The sequence below is a fragment of the Centruroides sculpturatus genome, unplaced genomic scaffold (assembly GCF_000671375.1).
Source record: "Centruroides sculpturatus isolate CEXI.00-Female unplaced genomic scaffold, Cexi_2.0 scaffold590, whole genome shotgun sequence".
Taxonomy (NCBI): Eukaryota; Metazoa; Arthropoda; class Arachnida; order Scorpiones; family Buthidae; genus Centruroides; species Centruroides sculpturatus.
This window is the reverse complement of record NW_019384761.1, coordinates 420,633-447,117: the sequence shown is the minus strand read 5'-3', so window position 1 is coordinate 447,117 and position 26,485 is coordinate 420,633. Positions and strand designations below refer to the sequence as shown.

The 26,485-nt window shown below is 27.2% G+C and overlaps 1 protein-coding gene and 1 long non-coding RNA gene across 3 annotated transcripts in view; one reads left to right on the top strand and one right to left on the bottom strand.

The window, feature by feature from the left end:
- Positions 1 to 24,405, top strand: part of LOC111628806 — a 29,304-nt gene extending 4,899 nt beyond the window's left edge. For both annotated transcript variants that reach the window (XR_002757229.1, XR_002757228.1), the window contains 2 exons: positions 819 to 1,119; positions 24,292 to 24,405. This is a non-coding gene — a long non-coding RNA (uncharacterized LOC111628806). The remainder of the gene's footprint in view (positions 1 to 818; positions 1,120 to 24,291) is intronic.
- The window catches only part of LOC111628804 (lysophosphatidylcholine acyltransferase-like), a 33,695-nt gene that overhangs the window by 5,960 nt on the left and 1,250 nt on the right, over positions 1 to 26,485 (bottom strand). Inside the window, exons 2-9 of the mRNA XM_023372648.1 lie at positions 23,933 to 24,153; positions 19,502 to 19,675; positions 19,323 to 19,381; positions 14,544 to 14,578; positions 12,708 to 12,762; positions 10,664 to 10,746; positions 8,310 to 8,435; positions 3,386 to 3,536 (exon numbers count right to left, since the gene is read on the bottom strand). Coding sequence (XP_023228416.1) covers positions 3,386 to 3,536; positions 8,310 to 8,435; positions 10,664 to 10,746; positions 12,708 to 12,762; positions 14,544 to 14,578; positions 19,323 to 19,381; positions 19,502 to 19,675; positions 23,933 to 24,153 — 904 coding nt within the window. The remainder of the gene's footprint in view (positions 1 to 3,385; positions 3,537 to 8,309; positions 8,436 to 10,663; positions 10,747 to 12,707; positions 12,763 to 14,543; positions 14,579 to 19,322; positions 19,382 to 19,501; positions 19,676 to 23,932; positions 24,154 to 26,485) is intronic.

Sequence of the window (26,485 nt, the reverse complement as noted above, 5' to 3'; positions counted from 1 at the left end):
GATAGAGGAAAGAGAAAGGGAATAGCAAAGACGAGCGCTTAAAAAGAAGGATAGGCAGGGTCAGACCTTCAGATGTGCGAGGATTCTCCAACCATAGATGTGTACGTGTGCTGATCTTTGTAATTATAAATTGTGAATACGTGTGACTAATATTATTTTCTTTTTTATTTTGTGCATGTTACAAGTTATAAATAAATATAAATAAACAACACTAACTCTACAACATTAACTCTAAATACCAAAATGATTAATTTACTGTGTTTTTGTTATTTATTACTCCTGTTTTTAAGTATTCGGTATTCGGCCGAATAGTGAAAAATAGGCCGAATACCGAATAGTAACCGAATATTCGTTACATCACTAATAATTACTCATCGATAGAATAATTTTAAATGCAGTAAAAATTGTAAAAGCCAGAACGTGAATAGGTCAGAAACCATGATGGAAAATTTGAATATTTTTAAGTAAAACAATTATTACATTAACCTAACAAATGTTCTCTGAAAGCTAAAACCTGTGAGACATTGACAGAATGGTAGAAATTGGGCTATTGCAACCCAAATATGGGAAACTATAGACACAAAAGCAGAAATTTGTGGACTATTTCTGCTTCAGCACAGTGCTATTTATCAGAAAATAAATCATTTTTTATTAGATGTAAAAAAAATTGTTCTCAGTCTTTCATTTTCTTTTGCATTATTTTGAGCTTTAATTTTTTACATGAAATTGATGATATTGTGAGGTAGCAGAAATTCCTATATTCGAACTAGATTTTAATATTAATATTGTTTGAGTTACATAACAATTGTTGTTTGTAGCTACCTGAGAAAGTCTCCCATTACATTTTCTCAAAGGCAGCATGACACTTTCTCGTGATCTTCTGGATGGCCGATATCATCCATGAATATCGCCAGAGACAGCCGAAAAAAGTCAGTCGTCTGTCCCTCTGTCAAAGGAAATCTGCACCGATTACTCCAGGAATATCGTCGACCAGTGCCCATTTGGATACCTTGTGCCATTGGATACATTGTGCTAGTGGATATTATAGTGGAACTAATCACCATCGGAACTATTCTCAATCAACGAGAGCTCCATTGGGAGATCACCTTTTATCACCAGGTATTTATGCAACTTGTGCTCATTATGTGAACTCTCTCTCTCTCTGCAACCAAACTTTAGAACCTCTGTATCTTATCCAATTTATTTTAAATTAAATCCTTGTTAAGTGTTAATTGTAGTTCAAGTCACTTCCACATGCTGTCTCTCGATCGGTTGACATTACAAATCCGTCTGTCCACTTACGGGACTGCTTGCGCGATGGTGTGACGTAGTAATTGCTGTCTTGGCTTCCGTGTTATGATAAACACGGTGGTGTCAATCCTGACAGGACACTAAAGAGGTGTAAACCCAAAAGGTCACAATATAAACCTTAATATAATTTTTGGGACTCACAAACTAAAGAAAACACTGATGAATATGGTAAAGAAAACCAATTAATATAAAAGTCTGAGCCACTTTTTTTTAATTCTTTCTTTCCAGTGGGCACTAAGAGGGTCTTTTTAGAAAGCCTACTATGGGTTTGGTTAGGCTCACAATAGGGCAATTAAGTAGTGAGGAATGGGATCCAATATATCTACCACCCCAGAAAATTTCTGGAGTTATTTTGATCCATCCAAATTCAATCCAAGGTGCCCTAGAGTGATAGGCTGCCATCTTAACTGCTTGATCATCCAGCCATCTGCATAGTCTTTATATAAAAGTTTTCAGAAAAATAAAGGTTCTGAAAGAATTTGGAAAGATAAAGAAAACCAAAACTCAAGTGTAATGCAATGAATTCATTCATGAGAGGCTAGTACCCTGACTAAAAAATATTACTGATCAAGGCTGTTATCTGACCAGACATGATCACAGCCTATTAGGCTCATAACATAGTTGCCAAGTTGGACCAATATGGAATTTGATACATTTAATCTTAATCCATTCCATTAACTTCTGTAGGTAATTAGCTTTAAAGTTGCAAAGTTTGGTCTTGATCCTGTCCTCCAACTCCTTTGTGGATCCATCTTTCTAACCATTTTCATAAATTTTTTGTTTCAGTTGGTACTAAAATTTCTCAATCAGTCTCAGATACACAAGATACATCTTGTGTAACTGAGACTGATAGAAAGATGACATCTTGTGTAACTGATAGAAAGATACATCTTGTGTAACTGAGACTGATAGAAAGATGACATCTTGTGTAACTGATAGAAAGATACATCTTGTGTAACTGACACTGATAGAAAGATGGATCCACAAAGGATCAAGACCAAACTTTGCAACTTTAAACCTAATCATCTACAGAAGTTAATGGAATGGATTAAGATTAAAGTTCAAATTATGGTAGCTTATGGCCCAAATTATCTCATCTGATCATTAACTTATATATGTAAATCACTTCTTCCACATAAAAAAAAATAAAGCTAATATCAGCAATATTTGCCGAATACAATTTCTTATTTTTGTAACCACCAAAAAGAGGTTTGTAGGCAAATAAACAAATTTGTTATGTCCTTCCAATCCGATGTACACCAGAGGTCAAGAACTGCTCGAAGCACTATTTTAATTTACAGATCTTTATTTGCATTTTGGATCATAGTTTGTACCAGTCCTTCCTCAGTATAAGTGTACTCTGACAATTTTGATTTTTTTCTTAATAACCTTATACCAATCACAATTACAATAATTTTATATCAATCTTACATCAATCACAGTTACCTTGGATTGTAACTCTGATCCAAAATGCAAATAAATAAAGATCTGTGAGTCTTCCAAGTGGTTTTTGACCTCTGGGAAATGTTGGATTGGAAGGACATAACAAATTTGTTTATTTGCCTACAAACCCCCTTTTGGTGGTTACAAATATAAAAAAACTTAAATTAAAATAAATAATGAATTTTAAATAATTTTGAAATTTGTGCAGATTTTTATGATACACACTTACATGAAATCTTTATAATATGTGCAGACATCTGTTATAAATGCAATTTGAATAAATATATGTAAATAAAAAAATTTTTTATTTTTTTACACAATCTCATAAAAGGAACATTTTCAAGGCATTTGTAGATGAGAAGTAGAAAAAAATTGATAAGGCTAAATCCTGTCAATAAAAAAACCTATATGATATGAAAAAACAAGATAGTTCCATAAGTTCCAGCTTTTGCAGGTTTTACTATAATATTTTTTAGTGTTTCAATATAAGATATAAAATTAAAAATTTAAAGAATGTTATCCCGAATCTTCATAAAGATTTTCAAAAATGATTAATTTTATGCTTTATATATTAATAAAAAATTATGTCGCTATATTATAATTATTAAAATAATATAAATCAATTACTTACTTGATCCATGACATCAAATATATCTCTTAATGTATCTGATGAAGAGCTTTCTAGGAAATGAGAAAATTCTTGAAGTGTACAAATTCTGTTTTCATCTTTTAACTTTAACTGAAGTTTTTTAACTTCATTTCCAATATCTGTGAATTTCAATCTGCTCAAAATAAAGGACAAAACTTAATATTTTTTAAAATGTTAATTTTCATTAATTCATAATAATAAAACAATAATACAGTAATATTGATTTTTACTAAAGTTTTTAATATACATTAGTAAAACTAAGCATTTGTTGATCATGAATACTAAATAATATAATTTTTGCACACTTATAAACAAATATTAATATTTAATCTATCAAAGTTAAAACCATTTGTTTTAATATTTTCTATTAAAGAAATATAATTTTTTTATTGTTTGTATAAGGTAATCAAAATATTCTTATATAGCTATGAAAAAACTAAGGAAATAATTTTTCTTTTTATATTTTTTATTTTATATTTTTACTAAAAAATATAAAAAGAAAAATTATTTCCGTATGAGCAAAAATTATTGTGACATTGTAATAATACCAGGCTGCAAGTTTTAATCATGTTTTAAATTTATTTAATTTAAAATATATACTTTTAATCTCAAATTAGTAGTGTCTTGCCACTGTACATCATACTTTTCCTGACAATAACAGTCATGCTGTTCATCAATGTAACTCCATTCTAGGAAAAATTTTTGAATTGATATAACATGACTTCCAGTGCAAATTAGAAGTTTGTATAGTTAATCAGGGCCTGTTATTAAACTGAAATTTAAAAATTGCAGCCCAATAAATATATATTATATGATAAATTAAACATCTTATCTTACTGAGAATTATTTATTAATTTTAACAAATGTTTTCAACCTGTTCTACAGGCCAATCTTAGGTTTTTTAAAAAGCCATGGAATATTGATAACTGTTCTTTTTGAATAGAACAGTTACAAACACATTTAAAATACAAAATTCTTTGAAATAATGAGTTATTTTAATCCAAAGAATAAATTACAGTAATATATACACAATTTAAAATAAAATATAATAAGATAAAAAGAAGAAAAAGAAAATTACATTTATAATATCATTTGTTGATTATATGGATATTATGCGCTATTCTCCAATAAGTTTTTTCAATTATATATTTCCACACTGTGGGTAATACTAAGGCATCCTTATAGTTTACATATGCCCATAAGCTTACTTCTATAGATTTCAGTTTTCCAAATTCATCACTAATGTTGGTGAGTGTAGCAGTTTTATAATGCTAGCTTCCATCCATTCTACCATTGATCCTTTGCTTTGCACCAATCTAGACAAATCTGCACAATAATGCTCTTTCTCAATGTTATACGTGTGTTCTTTAAGACGTTTATTAAGGTTTCTGTTTGTGACCCCTAGGTATTCTTTCTCCAAACCCAAGTGTTCATTTTTATATGGGATTTTGTATACTTCAACCTGCTCTCCTTTTTTAACTTTATTTTTTCATTCCTATGAAGGTTATAAATGGTGAGTGCTTTCTTGAAAGATTTTTAAACATTTTAATATGACACACAAATTTTTATTATTTTCTTATTTTAAATTGTATATATATTATTGTAATTTATCCTTTGGATTCAAATAACTCATTATTCCAAAGAATTTTGTATTTTAAATGTGTTCTTAACTGTTCTATTCAAAAAGAACAGTTATCAATATTCCATGGATTTTTAAAAAACCTGAGGAGGGCCTATAAAACAGGTTGAAAATATTTGTTACAATTAATAAGTATTTCTCAGTGAGATAAGGTATTGTTGTGGAAATTAAGTAGCATCTAGCTGGGTATTAATTAAGTGATAAATTAAACAAAATATATAAAACTGGATAATTTTGAAACAAACTTAATTTTAAAATTCTTAGAACAGAAAAATCAAAAATTATACAGTGCATTTAATTAAACAATAAAAAAAATGACATAACTATTGAGGTAAGCTCTCACCTCTTAGCGGAAGTGCTATGGGTGCCATTTTGTCAGAAGTAAAATTGATCATTCCCAAAAAGTGTGTAAATTGCAGGTAAAATGGATGTTTACCATTCTTTTTTGAAGACCATTACTAGTACCTTCAAAAAAGAATGGCCCAATTAGTCTCCTTAATGACAGTCCACATTAGACATTGAGACCCAATAAATCAACTTTTTTCCACATGAATATGTGGATTTTATGGATCCCAACACACACAATTATTTTGCTTAATTTAAACCAGGAGTCACCAAACTTTATTCACAGTGGGCCATATAACTGAGATAATAACAAGCACAGGCTCCATAACTATTTTGTTCAATACAGTACACTGATTACACAAAATTAGGACAACCAATATTTATTTACCAATACACAAACACAATCGTTACAGCAAGCTGGTAATTGCTTTTGTTAGAAACTTCATTGCAGGTACTTGCACAAAAAGTGCTCTGATATCCAAAGATGCAAAAAATTGACAAATTTTTTATTTCACTGGCTTTCCTAAAAATTATATTACTGTCAGATGCAAAAATCTAATTGGGCCACTTCTGGTATTTTTACTTACAATTACTATGCTGAAAAATTAAAATAAATTTATCTACAATCTATGATATTTCTACATAAATAATTATATTTTAGCTCATTTGTGGTACAGTGTTGCAGAGGGCCAGATGAGCTGACTCCACAGACCAGATCCAGCCAGCAAGGTCAGCTCATAGTTTGGCAACCCCCGATTTAAACTGTGTGAAATAGTTTTAAAATGGGGTATGGAGGATCCTCTCATACCATGTTTTAGAACCACTCACAATACTGTACCCTTCAATCAGAATTGTCTTCATTCAGCTCATGTAATAATCTTGGGATAAAAACTTTCCATTTTGCTATTTTAAGAATGCATTGTATGCTTGTTCTGCTAACTCCTGTCTAATATGTAGATTGTTTGATAGACTTCTGTGGCAAGATTGTAAACTGTTTCAATACAATAGTAGAAGAAAGACTTGTTGTGCAAGACCTGATCTTCCTTTGTGTATATCTCAAACAGCATCTCAGACTTATCATGCATCTCAAACTTATCATAAATGCATGCAATTGTTAGGTATGTTGGAGGTTCTGTTGCATACTCATGTCTCCATTATCATCAAATTTCCAGTGTTCTCAAATTTCAAATACTACTTTGAAATGGTCTTATGCTTTTTGAATGATAACTGTGCTCTCATTATTTTCTTTGACTGTCTTTCCTATCATATGGCAATACTAGAATTAATTTGATTAATGCCATTTTTAAGCAAGCAATCATCATACTACACATTACTACAATAATTCAATTCAACTTTAAAAAGTAATACATAGATATCATCTCTTAAAATATGTACGCATGTTTTTTGGCATCCCCTGTATATTTATACATTCTTGTTATTATTATTATTATATATTTATATATTTGTTTCTCAACTACGATTTTCAAACTTAACAATAGTTTACTTTTTAATTATTTCAAAAATCAAATTAAGAAAAAGATGAAATCATCAAGTTAAATGACCAACATACAATACATTTCAACTTTTTCATTAATTAATAAATTTTAATTAGTCACTAATCAAACAATACAGCTTATTCTTATTAATTAATTAGACTAAATGTAACCTGATAAGATATTAAGCAATCTGAACCAATAAGAATCTTGATTGATTTGTAGTATTTATTAGGTCCAGGGTATATGTACTTTTAATTAGTATAAATAAGTATAAAGTTAGAAACTAACAATTAAAAACTTTATATTTTGATTTAGCATAAATTTGCTTTTATTATGAAGTTATCATACAGGAACTTTACAGATGAATGGTAGAAAATCGATTTTATTGATTGCAGAATATGCACTTTGGGTTTTACACTTCTCATTTCTGACTTACAAATACCAGTAGATTATAAGTCAGAACTGATGAGAGGTGTAACACTTGAAATGTATATTCTGTAATCAATAAAGTCTATTTTTTACTATTTGCTTGTAAAGTTCCTGTATGATAACTTTGTAATAAAAGCAAATTTAAGCTAAATCAAAATATCAAAAATGATAGAACAAGAAGCTATAGAAACAATTAAAAACTTTGTTTTGAACTAGAAATTTTTATTTATACATTTTGCAATATGTATAAATTAATACATATTTTGAAGGACAGTCTTAATAAATGAAAATAAATAGTACCAGTAGAAAATTTTACTGGAAGACGACATGCCAAATCATTTCAAAAATATCTTATACATGGAATGTTTAACATTATTCAACATATCAATAATTGATATTGTCCTGTATAGCAAGTTTTAAGTTTTGTGTGTTACATCCACTATAAAATTATCAAATAAAAAATAATAAATTATGTAGTATTCCAAAAATGAGTTAATCATTAATGATTTTTTATGGAAAATTAAAATCTTCCATTAAACATAAATATAAATTTCTGGACAAAAATAACATGCCAAGTATCATGAATATGCATTATAGAAAACAAATTCTAAACACAATAAAAAATGCATTTTAAAAAGTTTGAGCAACTCTTTCTGAACAGCTTTGTGTGAAGTTGCAATACAAAACAATCATTATGCCTAAAATCCTTACTAATATAATAGTTAATTTGAAAATTTTAAAAATAAAAATAATAAATATAAAGTGAATAATTTTAATAAAAATTAAATTACATATTTTGAATGTAACAAACAGGCCAACACTAAAAGTTCATAAATAATTTAATTTTTTTTTAATTTACTTTTTTTGGTTTACTCATATATTTTGTAAGTGATTTCTAAATCTAAGTATTCATTTTTAAAATAGATAAGCTTGGCATGTGAAAATCCTCCATTGTGAAGAATTTAAACAATACATGATTGTCAAGATTGTATCTTACCCATGTTGATGTCTATATTTCACTAATTTTACCAAAGCAGGTGTCTGAGGTATTTTATTATCACCATTCCATTTTATAAATTTGAGATCATCAAATGTGTAATAGGACACAGGAACACCTAAAGCTCTGAAATAGTTATTTATAAAAATCATATTGTTAGTTATAATTTAAAAAAAATTAAATTGACATTTAATTATCTAATAGATTTAAACAAAATATATTATTTGCCTTAATCAAAAAATTTTAATTTTAATAGATAATAGCTAATTAAATTCTAGAATTGTAATTATGTAATAGTTGAATAATAACAAATTATTATCCAATTATTAAATTATTATATATTAATATAAAAAATAAAATAATTCTGCTTGTAATCTCATTGAGTTCATCATTTTCACAATTTATTAATGTTGCTATAATTTTAATGAGTTCTTTATGTGCCCTGTCCCCCAAGAATGTTGGCAACCAGTCGCATGATTTTGAATTTGTCTTTAGTTGATTTGAATAGTGATCCGGTACTAATTTCATACCATTGTTGTAAATTTTTGAGCCAGGATGTTCTTCTTCTGCCTGGGCTGCGTTTACCATCGACTTTACCTTGAATTATTATTTGCAATAGATGATATTTTTCGTTTCTCATGTGGCCAAAATATTCCAGTTTCCTTTTCTTGATGGCATCTATTATTTCTGTTTGTTTGTTCACTAGCCTTAATATTTCTGTGTTGGTTTTCTTGGCTGTCCATGGGATCCTTATTTAATGAGTAACCAAAATAATATAAATATCAAAAAGTCAGCAATAATTAATAAATATTTTTGAATCAACAAAATCAGGCTTCAGTTTCAGATCCAACTTTATGAACAAACAAATTATTTTGAACACTTGAATTCACTATTAAACAATGAAAGTGACATGTGACATCATGCCAAGTATAATTTAAATTTATTAAAAACTTTTAAAATAAAATTTAAGCAATATTTTCCAAAAATATTTAAATTTCAGAAGTGAAATATTAAATAATGTTAATAAAAAGTTAAAAAAAAAACAAACAAATAGACTAATAGATTTGTTAAAGACTTGGGCTTTTAAGTGACAGCCATAATCTATACTCATTTACATAGAATATTATACCACAATTATGAGGCACATGAGTCTGATACAAGTAATGGCTCTTATTAGATTCATTGGTCTGGATGATTTTGCATAGCTCCTCATTTACAGAAATATAAACCATGACTGTTAATTAACAAACTTAAATAAATAGCATAATCAAGTATAAAAGCTTTGTTCTTGATAGAAATTATGCACAATTAATTAAAAACAATTACACACTTTCAGAATTATATATTTATTGTAATACCTAAATATAAATGAAACTTAGTATCTTTGAAAATAAATAAAATGAACTACTTACTTCCTAAAAATCAACTTTAATCTATTCAGCACATTAAAAATAAACAGAATGCAAAATTGAGAGTCGTATACATTTAAAATTATAAAATGTTTCAACATCAGAAAACTTAGATCTAAGAAACCTACAGAACATGCTATAAATATAAATATATTTTGTACATGTTTATATTTCTAACATGTTCTATACATTTGTTGGTTTAAATTTTTTTTAACATGGAAATAGTCTATATTTTAAATTTGTATGTTTGATTCTTACAGTTTTTCATTCTTTTTACTTTAATGTGCTGAATATTGCACAACTTGGATCAAAAATATTATAACTTAGATATCTAAAATAATAAATATAGATTAATTTTCTTTAAGCAAAAAGCATTTCCTGTTATTTATAATCCTGATAATATTTGAATTATTTTTATTTATTTATTTATTTATTTTAAGATGAAGATAAATTTTAAAGCCATTAATATATTTTAAAAAATTACAGAAAGTGTTCATTAATATATTATGAATTATATCAATTAACAAAAATTTGAAAATATTTTCTTACTACAAGAATCAAGTATGTTTTAAAGAAAATATAATTTATGCATCAAAAAAGTTGGCAAAGACTGTTTCACAACTTTGCTGGCACCCAAACAGGAGGTTAATGAGACCAGGAGAGAAAGTATAATCATTTTCAATTATACTATAATATATTTAAATAATAATATCCTATCTGTTATGAGATTATTATTAAAAATTAATTTTTATATTATTATTTATTATAAAAAGACAATGTTAATTTTGAGGATAGGGTAAGTTTTTAAAAAATTTAAATGTAAAAAACTGGAAGGGTCAAAATTTCACTGATCACCACATCTCATCTATGTTATATTGTATAGCATATAAGAAGGTAAAATTATAAATTCTAATATATGAAATAATAAAATTTATTACTACTTACTGAGCCATGCAAAGCTTCACATTCTGAGCAAATAGCCTAGGATTCCTTTTCTCAAGTTCATTAGGTTTATATACAGGCAAATACTAAAATTGAAATAATGTAATCAGGAAATTATATATGATACTAGAAAACATTTAGAAATTATTTCCCACTATATTAATAAACTCTTTCAATATAAGTTTAATAAATAAGTGCTAGAAACAATAAAGTAAATTAAAAAGCTGTTAATTAAATAAAAAAGACCTTAATAATAATTTGATTACAACTTATAGATAATAAATAATTTGAAGAAATATGTATACTGTTATATAAAAATACTGCAACATATTCTGTAATTACAATTTCCATTTTCCGACAGCATTTTGGTTTTTTATTATACATGTTACAAATGTAGATTTACTGTATATTGATATATAAAAGTTGTTTAATTTTTCATACTTATTTGATAAAATAAAATAGATAGTATGAAAAATTATTGATTGAATGAAAAATTTGATTGATTGATGAATGAAAAATTTTTCATTAAAATTTTAATAAATCTTGTAATTTGCCATAATTATATGTATATTCATGGAAGATTATTATAGAAAGTTTTTCATATTTATAATTTTCTCCTAGTTAATTAACATTTTTTTAAAAATAAAATATTGACTATTTGTATTAATGTTACTGAAATAATTTTCTAAGGGATATTTCAAAAACTATAAATTCATCTGTTAAAATTTATTTTAAAAAAGTAACCATAGTAGTCATAGAATAACAATTGTACAGATTAAGATAAGATTGTACAGATAAGAGTACTATAGAAGAATTTATTTTGTTGAAAAAATAAATAAAATAATGATGTAATTCCTGATAATGATTATATGATATATGACCATATAATAAAAAATAAGTAAATACAGTAGAACCTCGATTATCCGACCCCCGATCAACCGACCCCTCGGTTAACCGACCGTCCTAGTCGGCAAATTTCAAATGTCCGCTAGTGATGTGGCGATACAATATTTGGCTATGTCTTGGCTACTTTAATATTATTTTTACGTGTTTTAGCTGGCAACACTCATTCGACCATGAAAGGGAGCCAGTATTTAAACGAAGCTTAATTTTCTAATTTTTAACGATACAATAGCGACGATTATTATTTTAAAAAATTTTTGTTAGGCTTAACATCGATGAAAATTTCAACGCAAAGTAGGTTAATAGCGATATACTAATATACTAATTACATGGGATATAATAATATATTACACTAATAATGGATTTTTTCATACTTTTCGGTTATCCGACTTTTCAATTATCCGACCAACCCCAGTCCCCAATTAGGGCGGATAATCGAGGTTCTACTGTACAAATGAAAAAATGTGTGTTATTTTAATATTAATTTTATTGTAACAAAACAATATTTAATAATAAAAACATAAAAGATACATTAACAAACAAAAGAGATGATGATTATTTCAGCTGAATTGAAACTACTAGTTAATGAAGCATGAAATACCGTGTAAGAAGCTATTGACAGGATTGACAATTATTAGGAAAAAATAATTAGTGATAACACTTAAAATAGTAGTAATAACTTTTTTGTTAGTTTTATGTCCAAATGATAGCTTTCAACACAAAAGTATTCTCCGTAACATGTCTCTATTTATGGTTATATATAAATATAAATAACAAAACAGTTATAAATTCATTATATTAAAATGTAAAATATAATAAAGTAATTTCAAGATAATTATGAAAAATTTTTATAAATTAACTTCATTTTTTATTAAAATTTACAGGATAAATAAAATTTTGGCTACAGTTTTTGCATTTAATTTGTTGTAATTTCAAAAAAAAAAACAGATTCAAGAAAAGTTGGAACTTTGAGTTACAAACTAGAAAAGGAAAAATTCCTTCTAAATTTTTTATTTAAAATATTATCAATTAAAAAACAAAATATTTTATAAATAAAAAGCACTTCCTTTAAGTTTTTATATCAAGAAAAAATTTATAAAAAAAGCTCTTCGTTTATAAAAAAAATTTCATTTGATATTCTTACCTCAATCTCACAATAACTTCTAAACTGGCACAGTGTTAACCATAACAATTTCAACCTAAAATAAAATAAAATTAAGATTTGAAATATTCATAATTTTATTTTAATGTAATAAATTTTCTATTTTTTATTATATTTGGATTACTTATGATATCTTATTATACCACTAAAATATAAAAATATGACTGAGTTGAGTTGAACCTTTAAATATATGGAGGCTAATCAAAAAATAATGAGACTAATGTTAGAGGTGCAACATGAAGCCCAGAAGTAAATTCTTTTTGTTGAATGAAGCTTTGTCATTTGTTCTAACAAAAACTCTAAGATGGTGCTATATGGCTATGGTTCTTGTGTGTTATGTGATTAAATGATCTTGTTATACATTGCTTATGAAAACAGTTATTTGTTTGAAATGGAAACACTATTGGAACAGGAGTATGCAATTAAATTGTGTGTATTTAGGGGAAATGGAGTCAGAAACATATGCTGTCATGCCAGTCTTTTTGAGATTGAAATGATAACATGGAAAAGTGCTTTTGCTGGCATAAATATATTCAATGAAGAAAGAGAGTTGTGCAACATTTTTCTTGTGAGGGCAGATCTTCAACATCAATAACAGAAATCATAATTCAAAAGTCTGCAATCATCATCAAGGAAGACAGTAGAGCATCATTACAGCAACTGCAACTGATTCTAAGCATTCCCTACATAAAGCATGCAATTATGTAATCAAACATAAGTACACATTTAGGCCTTACTTGAATTTGTACTCACTGAATTCCAAAACTGTTGACTCCTAAATAAATGCAACATTGAATGATGTGTATGGAGCTAAAAGCTAGATTTTGCTTACAAAGTGAAAAACTTTCTGAAAAACCATCATCACAGTAGATGCATATAATGAAGCATAGCTGTACTATTATGATCTCATCATAAAAAAAAAGCAGTGAATGAAGACAACCCTCTTCACCATCTCTAAAGAAAGCAAAAACTGTTAAGTTGACTGATAAAGTAATGAATATTGTATTCTTTAATCATAAGGGCATTGTTCACTAGCATTTCTGGAATGTGGTAATATCATAAATGGCCTTTATTACTCAAATGTCTTATGCCACTTGTGACAGCATTTTCAGAAAAAGTGACCACAGTGGAATCATGGCTTCAATTTGCATCATGATAATTCAAGGCCACTTACTGTTGTGAGATGTAAGATGTTTTGGACTAACACAACACAGTGTTTGTCCCAAACATCTCAAAATTAGGTGTGAGTAGAATGGAGAATGAGATTACCACCATACTATACTTCTAATTTTGCCCCAAATAACTTTTGGGACTTTCAAAAATTCAAGAAACTGACTGTTATAAAACATATTACTTTAACATTTAGTGGATAAATATATTATATATATATATATAACAGCATATATTAATATATAAATATGTTACAGCATATATTAAACATATATATATACATATATGTTTAACATATGCTGTAACATATTTAACTAAATAAATATTAAAATACATAAATATAAATAATATACATTATATTATATATTACGTTAATATAAGTTGTTGTTTAAATGTATTTAATATTAATATAACATTTGAGCAAAATAGCAATAGTTTCTATATTATAAACATATTGTGAAAAAAAATCATTTATTAAGGATTACATAATTATGATAGTTCGATTTTCATAAAAATTGCTTGTTAAAACTATTGTAACAAATACAATTGGAACATAAAGCATTAAGTAACTTATAAAATAAGAATTGTATTGTTATCAAGCAAAATTAAAATAATCCAAAATAAAACTAGAAATTTTGGCATACTTACGCTCCAGGTCCTTCCCATGTCCATGTCATCGTGTCCTAAAATATTATAAGATTTAGTTTAAAAATGATGATTAAATTTATATACCCCATATGCTAATAAGTTCTGATACAAATTTTGTCTTAGTTTTTCATGCATCATGTATGTATATGCTGTATTTTTCAAATTCTATGTAAAGTAAGTTGCAATCTTTGTTCTGTTAGACATGAAAGTCCTATAAAGAAACTGTGACAACTCTGCAGATTGATAAAAACTCACTTAGACACAAATAGTTAAAAGACTTCAACAAGTTTAAACACTAAACATTTTAAATGGATGGAAATGTTAATATTCAGTAAACTCATCAAAGTCTTTTAACTAGTATTGGTGTCTGATTTCTTAAGTATACCTATCCCTCTTTATGTGTGGTGGATACATTCCAAAGAAAGCCATATAAAACAAAAAAAATCACATAAAAAAGTACAGTACATGCAACCTGTAGAAAATGCTTGATAAGATCCACAACTTCAATGGAATGAAAAAATAAGCAAAGAAAGCCATATAAAACAAAAAAAATCACATAAAAAAGTACAGTACATGCAACCTGTAGAAAATGCTTGATAAGATCCACAACTTCAATGGAATGAAAAAATAAGCAATTTACAAAAGAAACACTAGCTTTTTTATTGTAACATCATTTATCATTAACATTATTTGCATGTAAATATAGTAAATACAAGGTAGCATATGAAATATAAAATTAACATGCAATATTCTCTGATGTATGTACAGTTCACACAGTACTATATTGTGCTTAAAAAAGATAAATGAACTTTTGATTTCAACAAAGAGAAACTTTTTTAACAATTCAATTTTCACAAAAAGTTAAATTAAAAAGTTTTCAAATAAACTTTTTTCCTGTGTAAAAAAAAATTGCCCATGTAAATTGAAGATTAGTTTTTCTTTTGTCAACTGCATTATTTCAAAATCATGTAAAAATACACTGTATAAAAAGAGGATAGGTTTATAACTAGTTTTTAAGGTGGAGACTATTCTGCAGCTTTTTCTTTTTCTTTAAGGAATCAAAAAATCAAAAATTTTCTATCAGCTAAATCCTGAGAATGGTACAAGAAACTTTGCTTACCATTAATATTATTATTAACTAATTATCTGAGCACTATAAATAGCTCTTTTTACGACATATATTACATGAGCTATTTATAGTGATTAGAAAATAACAGATTAATTCCAACCAAAAACACCATACAAATAATGGGAAAGTCTAACCATAGGTTAGTGGGTTGGTTTTAAAAATAATCTCTGTACAGTAAACAACTATATAACTATGATTAAAGGGCAATAAACTAAAATTTTTTATATATTGTGTAACCAAATGGTTAATGGAAAGTTGTTCCTACAAAATATAGGGATTTACAATTATGGACTACATGCTTGTAATTTAGTGATTGTAATGGCTGAAGAGGGACAGCTTGTCTGGCCGAAATGCATACAGTGGTTACAAATAAATACTTAATGCTCAGCAGTCTCTGAGTGAGTTCTCCACAGTATGTGATAAGTTCTAAAAAGAGCTATTTATAGTGCTCAGATAATTAATTTGCATACCATACTATTAAGAGGTAACAACAGGAAACTAGGAAAGTAACAGTATTGAGTACAGTCGCCCCCCCTATAAGATCATATATACGTTCCTTTCTTTAGGAATCCGATTTCTTATGAGTCCTTCCAATCACAGCCCGACACGTGTCAAGTTTACGGACTACGGCTGATTGAAAAGTTTTCTTCCATAAAATTAATCGATTCTAGACTAATCCGACTCAACATTTCCAAAATACGTATATATTTTTTGGGAATAATCCGTATAAACTACGCTATAAACAAAAAATTGTAGGATTACTTACCGAGTGTCACCATTCGACATTGCCATTGCTCAACATTGTTTTCGTCGCGGAACAGCTCAGCAAAGAGCGGCCGATTTCTAACAACTTATTTTTCTGTGAAAACTTCGTAGAACTTCGGAGACATCATTAATATAAATAATTTTAATCGCCGTTGAATAAGAAATGTTTCTTTCACAAGAAATGTATAAAATTACAGTACTGTATTAGACTTACGGTACCTAATTTACATACTGACAGACGATAGTTAGCGTAAAAATCTCCGTAGCGTGGCGCCACGCTAGACGGCGGAAATTATATATTTAATTATAACAAAGTTACAATAAGTTAATATATAATTATATATACAGTACCTAATTTATATATAATTAATATATAATTATATGTACAGTACCTAATTTATATATAATTTATATAATACTGTCCAGACGATAGAAATCTCTCCGTAGCGTGGCGCTTCGGACAGCGGGAAAGTAGTTCGGCTGCCCAATGACGTTTTACGTAATTATAGGAGTTTTTTACCTTTTTTTACAGATACCGTCACAATTTTTTCGCAGTTTTATAGGAATCGTAATTATAGGGACCGTAATTATAGGGGGGGTCGACTGTACTGACTAAGAAGTGGTTGTCAAAAGGATAAAAAGAACTTCAGGAATACCTAAGGCTTTGAAGAACAATGGCCAATGCTAAAGAAAATTGGCATTACAGACAAGACAAACAATTCATCTAGCACTGAAAAAAGATCAAGCTTAATTAAAGCATGGTATCTACCATGTGTTTACACAGGTTCAAAAGAAAAAGCTGATTTGCTGTTGTTGCCTTTCACAGAGATACAGAAATGTAAAAATATTCTCTTCATAGATGAAAAATTTTTATTACAAAGAAAAGATTTAACAAACAAAAATGACAGTTTTTGTTTCATAAGCACAATGTTTCAAATTAGTACAAAAAATGACAGTGTTTATGCCAAATCAGTGAAAGAGACTCTATTGTACGTATGGAAGTCTCAAAGAGCTCAAAATCCTGAAAGTGTGATGGTCTAGATAGAATTAGTTGGCAAGGAAAAGCAGAACTTAATTTTGTATCAACAACATTAAGGTGAGTGCCAGAAACTATTAATAAGACAGGGATTCTCCAAGCAGTAGCAGAACAACTGAACTCTGTTTAAAAATCAAATTTGGACTTTTCAGCAAGACTCAGATCTTTATCCACAGTGCCAATACTAAACAGGATTGATTAAAAAGTTCCAGATTTCATTTAAAGGAAGAATGGCCTGTTGCACAATCTGACCTGAACCGATTAGATTTCTCCATATAGTTAAAAAAAAGTCTATGCTAAATCCCAAACAAGTGTCAAGGCTCTCAAAAACATCCCTACTGTGAAAATGGATTTTTTTTGGGCCTTTCCTATGGAAAGCATCCATACCACCATAAAAAAGTGGAGACTAAGAATGAAGCTCTGTATCAAAACATGTTTTGATACAGAGTAAACATTAGAAATGGTTGTTAATTACCATATTATCTAGTAGTTATAAAAAAATGTTTGTTATAATATTACTTTTTAATAAACTTGAGTTGTAAAGTTTATATTTATACCAGAACTTATTAGCATGCTAGGTATAAATAAATTCATATCAGTGATCCAATATTTTATTTCAAATGATGCAAATGTAGTATTTGAATATCAAACTCTTTCCAACAGTTTTTTCTCCTTTGTCTTTGTATACATACATATCAAAATCTAAACACATATACTGCATTATACACACACATAAATATAACTTTCACTCAATACAATAATAAAATAAATAATATTGTAACTATTATTTATTCTATTATTTAAACTATAAAAATAATTTTTAAAAAATACATGTTTTAAAATCTAAAAAATTGTCAAAACCAAATTTATGCTTTAAATTTAAAATTAATAAGTCAACAACTAACTACTGGATTACATCAGGCTATTACATCGTGATTATTTTAAATTAATTATTAAATAATTTGTCACTAGAGTTGGCTTTAAGTGCCATCTCTTATTAGATTTAATAATTATAATTAAATTAAATAATTTAGAAAATTCTGGAAAAAATGAATTGGCCTGGAGTGGGACTAAAGTCTTGGGTAGTGTAACTGGCCACGCATCCACACAGTAAGTGGAAGTCCCACTCTGGGCCAATTCTTTACTTCCAGAATTTTCTAAATTATTTAATTTAATTATAATTATTAAATCTAATAAGAGATGGCACTTAAAGCCAACTCTAGTGACAAATTATTTAATAATTAATTTAAAATAATCACGATGTAATAGCCTGATGTAATCCAGTAGTTAGTTGTTGACTTATTAATTTTAAATTTAAAGCATAAATTTGGTTTTGACAATTTTTTAGATTTTAAAACATGTATTTTTTAAAAATTATTTTTATAGTTTAAATAATAGAATAAATAATAGTTACAATATTATTTATTTTATTATTGTATTGNAAAAAAAAAAAAAAAAAATCATATTTAAACTTTTATTAAGCTTTCATAAAATAAATGGAAGTCACTATTAATATATAGTCAATGTGATTTATAACAGAAATTTGTATTTTTGAATTAAAAAGTAATTCTCATTAATGGAATTTAATAGAGTTTAGTTTTATTTTATTCTTTACAGTTTATACCTTAAATTAAATGTTAATTTTTAAAAAATCTTAAATTATTCTTAAATTCATATTTTAAATAAGATTTTAAAATAATTTTAATTCTTTCAAAATTTTATTTATTTGAATTGAGTTATGTGAAACAATTTACAATTGTATTTATCAAATATAAAATTTTGGTAACACTCTACATTTTAAAATTCTGTTAATATTTTATATATAATGAAAATATGATATAAACATTACCAATTTATTAGGATATCTAATGCAAACTGGTTGAACTGGTACACCTGGATAAAATGCACCTAAAAACAATTTACAAAGAATTACATTACATATACATACGTTATGCATCCACACCATAAAACCTCACACATATACAAATAATTATTTAAGTAATCTTGATAATATTCTGCATTATTTACCTGGCTTAAAAGAAATTAAGCATTGTCTGTTAGTGCATGTTCCTTCAGGAAAAATTACAATTTGTTCCCAATCATCTTCAGATTCAGCTCGTTTCCGAATTTCTTTTATAGTATTTTGACGAGACATTGGATCATTCCTTCGTACATAAACTGGTTGAGTATAATTTATCAATTCTAAAATAAAATATTTAATTTTAATAATGAAGACTTTATTCAACAAATATTAATTTCTAATATAATTGTATATTCCATAATGCTGCATTTAACATTAATCAATGCATCTAGAAAACAGTCAATAACCATCTCGTAATTCAGTTTACATAATTAAAATAATGAAACTATCACTATTTAAATATTATACACCAATCCAATCATATTTTTAATACACCTATGTCCAGAAAGTAGCTAGTTCAAAGCAAAATAGATAATATTTAAATAATAGGGACATAAATCAACAAACATTTCTGTTTAGACTTCATATATATTTTTTATCATCTTAACAAAGTGCTTTCTTCTATTATTTTATTATATTATGGCCTATTTCCGAAAACTTTTGTATTCTTTAAAATCTTATACAAAGCCAATATAACTCTTTAATTACATGTTTTCCTAATTTTTTTATTTTCAAATGTTAAGTTTTCTATAACATTTGTAAATAATAAACAAATAGTATTAAATACTAATATCATTTCAAATAAAGTTATTGAAAATGATATAAAAAATAATTTTAAAAAGTATATATTATATTCATTTAATTGCTGTGACAATGATACGTGAAATAGATGTGCCATTATGCCTTTACTGCAGTGGTTCTCAACCTTTTTTTATCCATGGACGCCTTTTCATCTTAATTTTTTTTTGGTTGACCCCCATAGACATTGCACAGAAAAAAAAACCCTTATATTTTTCACTAATAAAAGAAAGAAAGGCATTATATCAAAAATAAAAGAAATAGTAAATGATTATACCTTATTTTGAAGGAAAGTCAATTTATTGCAAAATAAACATATTAAACAATTAAGTTCTATAGATCATTTATATACAATAATAAAAAATTAAAAATAAACCATTTTAAGATAGGCCTAAGCAAGTAATGGAGGAAAAAAATGCAGGTTTATTCAATGAGATCCCTGTGTTTGATGCTGCTCAGCGAGTCTGTTTATATTTGGCTCTATCGAGGTCATGATAGTCGAAGATCACTCTTTTTCACAATGTCGAGTCTATTATGAGCTTTTGATAATAAGTTAAAGACATGACTAAATCCTAATTCAACTAGGTATGATGATGGAAAAGCTACAACATAGAGCTGTGCTTTATCCCAGAGTAGTGGTTACTTCTTAGCAGTGTCATTTGTTTTCCATATATCATGCTTCCCATCTTTGAATTTTGCATGCAATAATTCATCACTCTGAAATTCAATGAGGGTTTCCTGTAAAGAAATGTCTATGTTGGCAGCATTAACTTCAAAAGGAATTACCACCCATGTTGGTATATCCATCAAGAGTAAGTCACTAATCCAAGTTTGCATATTTTCATGCAAATTTTCCAAATATTCAACATACAATGCAATGTCATCATAGTGCAAATCACTGCTAATCAAGGTCAAACAAGGAAACTGTTCAATCTGGAATAAACTGACACAAAACATTCAGAAATGTCACTGTCAAGTGACATGACACTGACAGTATAAGATTCTCCTAACAAACTCCAGCTTTATAATCTCTCTTTGACCTTTGTCAATGAGATATATATGTTGTATATGTATTCAATATGTTAAACAATTTATATTTTAACCCTTATGGAAGAAATAAGTAATATAGAAATTGACAATATATATACTGTAGAAATTTAATTCTCATATCCTATAGACCAACGGTCAGCAACTGGTGGTATGCGAGAAAATTTGGATGGTCCATGGAGAAATTTGAACATTGATCAACCGAAGGTTACACAAAGTATTACGAAAGAAATGCAAAATGCTTAGTTGCTTTTCTCACTCATTGGGGTTTTTTATTCAAATCTAAAACCAAAAACGAAGTGACTATTATCAATAAATAATGAACAATAAACAATATTGGGAGTGTGATTGTAGAAAAGCACAAAGAATCCATAAACTTGTTTCAAACAAGCAGCAATGAACTTTAGGCTTGCATTAATTTGTTATAATTAAACATGTGAGTTTCATATTAATATAGTAAAATTGAACTTTTATGATCATTATTCTACAGATTTTGTATAGTCTAAAAAAAATTCATGATAATGGTCTGCGGGATTCAAAATTGTGACTTTAGTGGTCCATGAGGTCAGAAAGGTTGCCGACTGCTGCTATAGATCACTAAAATATAACTGTGAACCCCAATTCGGTATTTTTTTCTGTGGACCCCTAGTAACGTTACATGGACCCCAGTTGAAAACCACTGCTTTACTGCAACAGGTAGCATATAGCACTTGCCTGCGTGGAATAGAAAGTATTACCCTGCAATAAAAGTCTGTAGTAAGTATATAAGTATTTCATTTTCCACATCTAATGACTTGGGTTTTTCATTTCTGAACAGTACTTTCTTAATTCTAATAAGTGCCCTCCAGTAGCAAAGTAGATAAAACCACTGAACATTGGTAGTTAGTTACTTATGGGTTTATGACATAGCCAACAGGCTGGCCATGTGGAGTTTTCTGCATTTACTTCATGTTACTAACACCTAAATAGGATCCAGCTTCCCATAAAAGTCTTCATGGGATGCACCCCTTGGCAGATTGCTTGTGTGTCGCATTGCCATAACTAAATAAATCAAACTAATTCTAACAAGCAATTATTTATTGTGCCATCATCACAATGCTGGGATGCAATTTTTCATCATAATGTTCTCAATTCTTTTAATGGTGGTCTTGCCCCTGAACATCATACTTTTCCTGTTAGCAATTAAAGAACCAGTTAAGTATAGACCTTTATGTGTTTTCACGCTAATATTAAATTTTGGTGTTCTATTATCTCTGTTTTCAATTTTTTAATGTATTCATCTGCTATTATTTTACTGATTTTTCAATTTTTTGAACTTTGTATAAAAAATTTGTTAAAGTTATTGGATACAGAATTAGACAAATTTAAAAAATTTGCAAATAATAACAGATTAAGACATTAAAAAATTGAAAACAGAAGATAATAAAACAACAAAATTTAATATTATAGTGAAAACACAAAGAACCAGTTAGTATAAACCTTTAATAGATGTTAAATATTATATACACTATAACTTAGAAAAATTTTTGATATAATAAAGAATTTATGTTTTAAGTGGTTTTCGAGGGTACTAAGTTTAAATATTTAGTCTGTTCTTTTGCAAAATTTGATTCATTGGCAGATTACCATTTGATATTCAGCTGTGAATGGTACAGTTTCTTAGAGTTAACATTAGGAAAAAATATGATATGTTAAAAATTTTCAGTTATATTTTCAATTGCTGTCTACTTGACCAATGAAATTGTGCCATTTCGTACCATCTGAGTATCGCACTAAATATGACAACTGTAGGCTGAAATAACCAAACTCTTTATATGCTTTTTGTTTTACTGTTTGTTATATTATATAGTATTTGATTTTTTATAACTACAAAGGTTAACTTACATAAGGGTTTACCACACCAAGTGACCAATCTAACACGTTTTTAAAATTTTCTTCCTTTAATGTACACAATTTAGAAAATTTTTAAAATGTGTTAGATTGGTCACTTGGTGTGATAAACCTTTAAGTAAGTTACCCTTTGTAGTTATATAAATCAAATACTATAATCTAATATAATAGAAGGGTTAGAAGTACAAAATAATCTAATAATCTTAATCTTTGCTGTTGTTATCTTTTGCCCAAGCAATGCCGAACTCATCTGCTAGTATAACAATTTAATGTTAAATGCAGACTCCCAGCCACCCACACTATATGACCTTAACAAATATAGCTCCCTATGTATTGATTCTGCTTCCAGATAAAGTTATAAAGGTTTTTTAAATAAAAAAATTATAATCATAAGCATCAAGAGTGGCAATTCATCTACTCACTAAGGCAAAAGAGTGGTATCTTTTGTCTTTTTTCTTTTATTCAAAAAACCCTTTCTTGATGCCACTTCTACCAAAAGTGGCATCAATACATGGAAAGATGTGTTTGTTAACTATTTAATTCTTTTTACATATTTCATATTTTAATTTATTTTTTTATTAATTTTTAGTATAATTATAATTTTCTTGTCTTTTAAATTTAAAAAATTTCAAATTTATTCTAATGAACTTTGTAATTTCAAAGCTGATAATATTCTTTTAAAAGAATGAAAACATTTCTGAGTAAAAATTTGTTTTGTTTCCTGAATTTAGCAGTTTTCTTAATATCTTAAATATGGTACAAAGTCAAAATGGTATTCTTGTTAAAAATGATATCATACTTACTTCCAAAAAATGGAGTCTGTTCAGTTTCAGCTTTTGCAACTACTGATGGGCCACCTAACAAAATTACTGGTAAAACATCAAATACACTGGAATGAGGTGCTAAGGTAATAATAGGTGCTTCTTTAGCAGAAGCTTGTTTTCCTTTGATAGTTATCCAATGCCATCCGCCCAAAAGAAACATGAGACGTAACACTGAACAAATGAAAGGTTTCAGATAATATCTGAAATTTATAAAATCAAAATAAAATTATTGTATTTTAATTTTAAATTTTAANTTTTACTCTTATATTATATTTATATATTGTTTATATATAGATTTGTAACCCGTACATATTGTAATATTGTATTTTTATTTACAGGCTTGCACACTAGACAGATATGAAAATTCAAATGTTCAAAATAATTTGAATTTTATTCCTGAGGAAGTTCATTCAAATGGCCAAAAACGTTTGATTAGTTAATAAAAAGCTGCATTTTAAAGGTTTTTTGTCAATGTTTGATTATTATTTAACTCAGTTTGAGAAAAGTGTCTTAAATGAACTTTTACTATGTAAATTACCATCAACCATTTTTAATGATAAATTTCAGTTTAATATCAAAATTAAGTATGGTATCAAATATTTAACTTTATTTATTTAAAACTATATAATATCTTGAATTATTATAATTATTGAATAAGTATTTCTTCAACTAAGTTTAATTGACAGATGAATCAACTAATTCATTTAAAATAATCATAAATCATTATTTTTCATATGTTTGACCTTACATTTTAATTTAATCCTTTACCATATCAGAGTTTTGCACAATTCATGCTGACAGACCTATTTATTGTTCATAAGAGTTTTCATAGCTATGGAATTATACTTGGCTTAGATTTTTAAAATGTTTTAAATATTAAAAATATTATTTAAACGTTCAAAATTTCATCCTCTACAATCCCCCAAATTTTTAAACTGTCATTCTGATACACCCTGTATAAATGATAAGCATGATTCTTCAAAGATAATTCTGTTTTAATTGTAATCATTTCAATTTTATCAGTTTCTGTGTTAAAGGATGCAAATGTGTGAGCTATCAGTAAAGAGAAAAATGGAATTCTGTCAACTTTTCTTGCTAAACAACAGAAAACCGAAGTAGGTCACTAGTAATGTATGGTGTTGCACACTATTCAGTGTCTTTTCTCTTCTCTTTTCCTTTCTCATGAAGTATGAACCAGCATTTATATTTGGCATCAACCTAAATTCATATAATCAACCTAAATTCATCAACTTAAATTCATATCAAACCTAAATTCAACCTTGCTCATATGGTATATTTCTTATATGATTTTAAATTTAATGTAGCGAATGATTTACCTTAGCAGAAACTTGTCATATTGATACTTAATACAAACAACACTATAAACACCAAAAAGTCAGCAAATAAATACTAGAATTTACTGATACTTATGTTTTCATTTGTTTAAAAAAGGGAATAAATGTTTTATGGCTATTTTTATTATAAATTAAATTTTATCTATCTATGTAATTGCACATGATTGTACATCTCAATATTTGTATTTTGATTATGTTTAAATGTTTAAAAGATGTTCTGTTTGATTTTCATTGAATGATGCCTGATAATGTTCATTGTGAACAAATGAAAACATTAGTATGAGTAAATTTTAGTATTTATATGCTAGTTTTTTGGATGTTGTGATGCTATTTGAACACTAAGGATATTACTGTTAAGACTGTATATACTAAAAACTAGCATCAGCCATCAATGCTAAACATAATTACTTTTCAATAGAAACTATAAAACATTTTTTAAGTACACATCATCATCAAGAAAAAATTTAATATAATTTTATTACATTTATTACAAACATAAAAACAGAACCAACAGAACTTTTATCAGTGAAATTATGAGGTAATAATGCAAAAGTAAGTTTTTAGTTGAAAATGTTACTACAGTAATGAATGTTTGTGTTCTCTTTTCTTTCTATATGGCAGTATGATATAATATTATAGTACCATAGTATAAACTGTAAACATAATATAAACAAACAAAAATAATTAAAAGTTTGTGGAAAGAACTGGAAACAAAGCATAAAAATAATATGAAAAAGTTAAATAAAAGATTGTATATTTAAATTAGATAGCATTAGTAAAAATCAAAATTATTTTAATTAAAAAGAAGTAAAGCAAGAAGTTAAAAAATAATTAGAGAATAATCCAAAATACATTTATTGACTATTACATCAGATTAAATATACGGTAGTAATTCAGAGTTGGGAATTACTCTATTAGTTTGTATTAGTCTGTGTGAAGTCTACAATATAATAATTATCTATAAAAAGTAAATCTATCAATAAACAGGCTGATGATTATCATCGCTTACAGGAAGTATTATTTTCAGAAAGATTATACAACATTTGTTTGTAATGTAATAAATTGATAAATTTCATAATAAAAATGCATTGAAAAATACAAAAAAAAAAAAATTGTTTTCACAACCTGTCATCTCACAGTCACCATTAACAAAGTAAAAGCAAAAAAAAAACAAAAA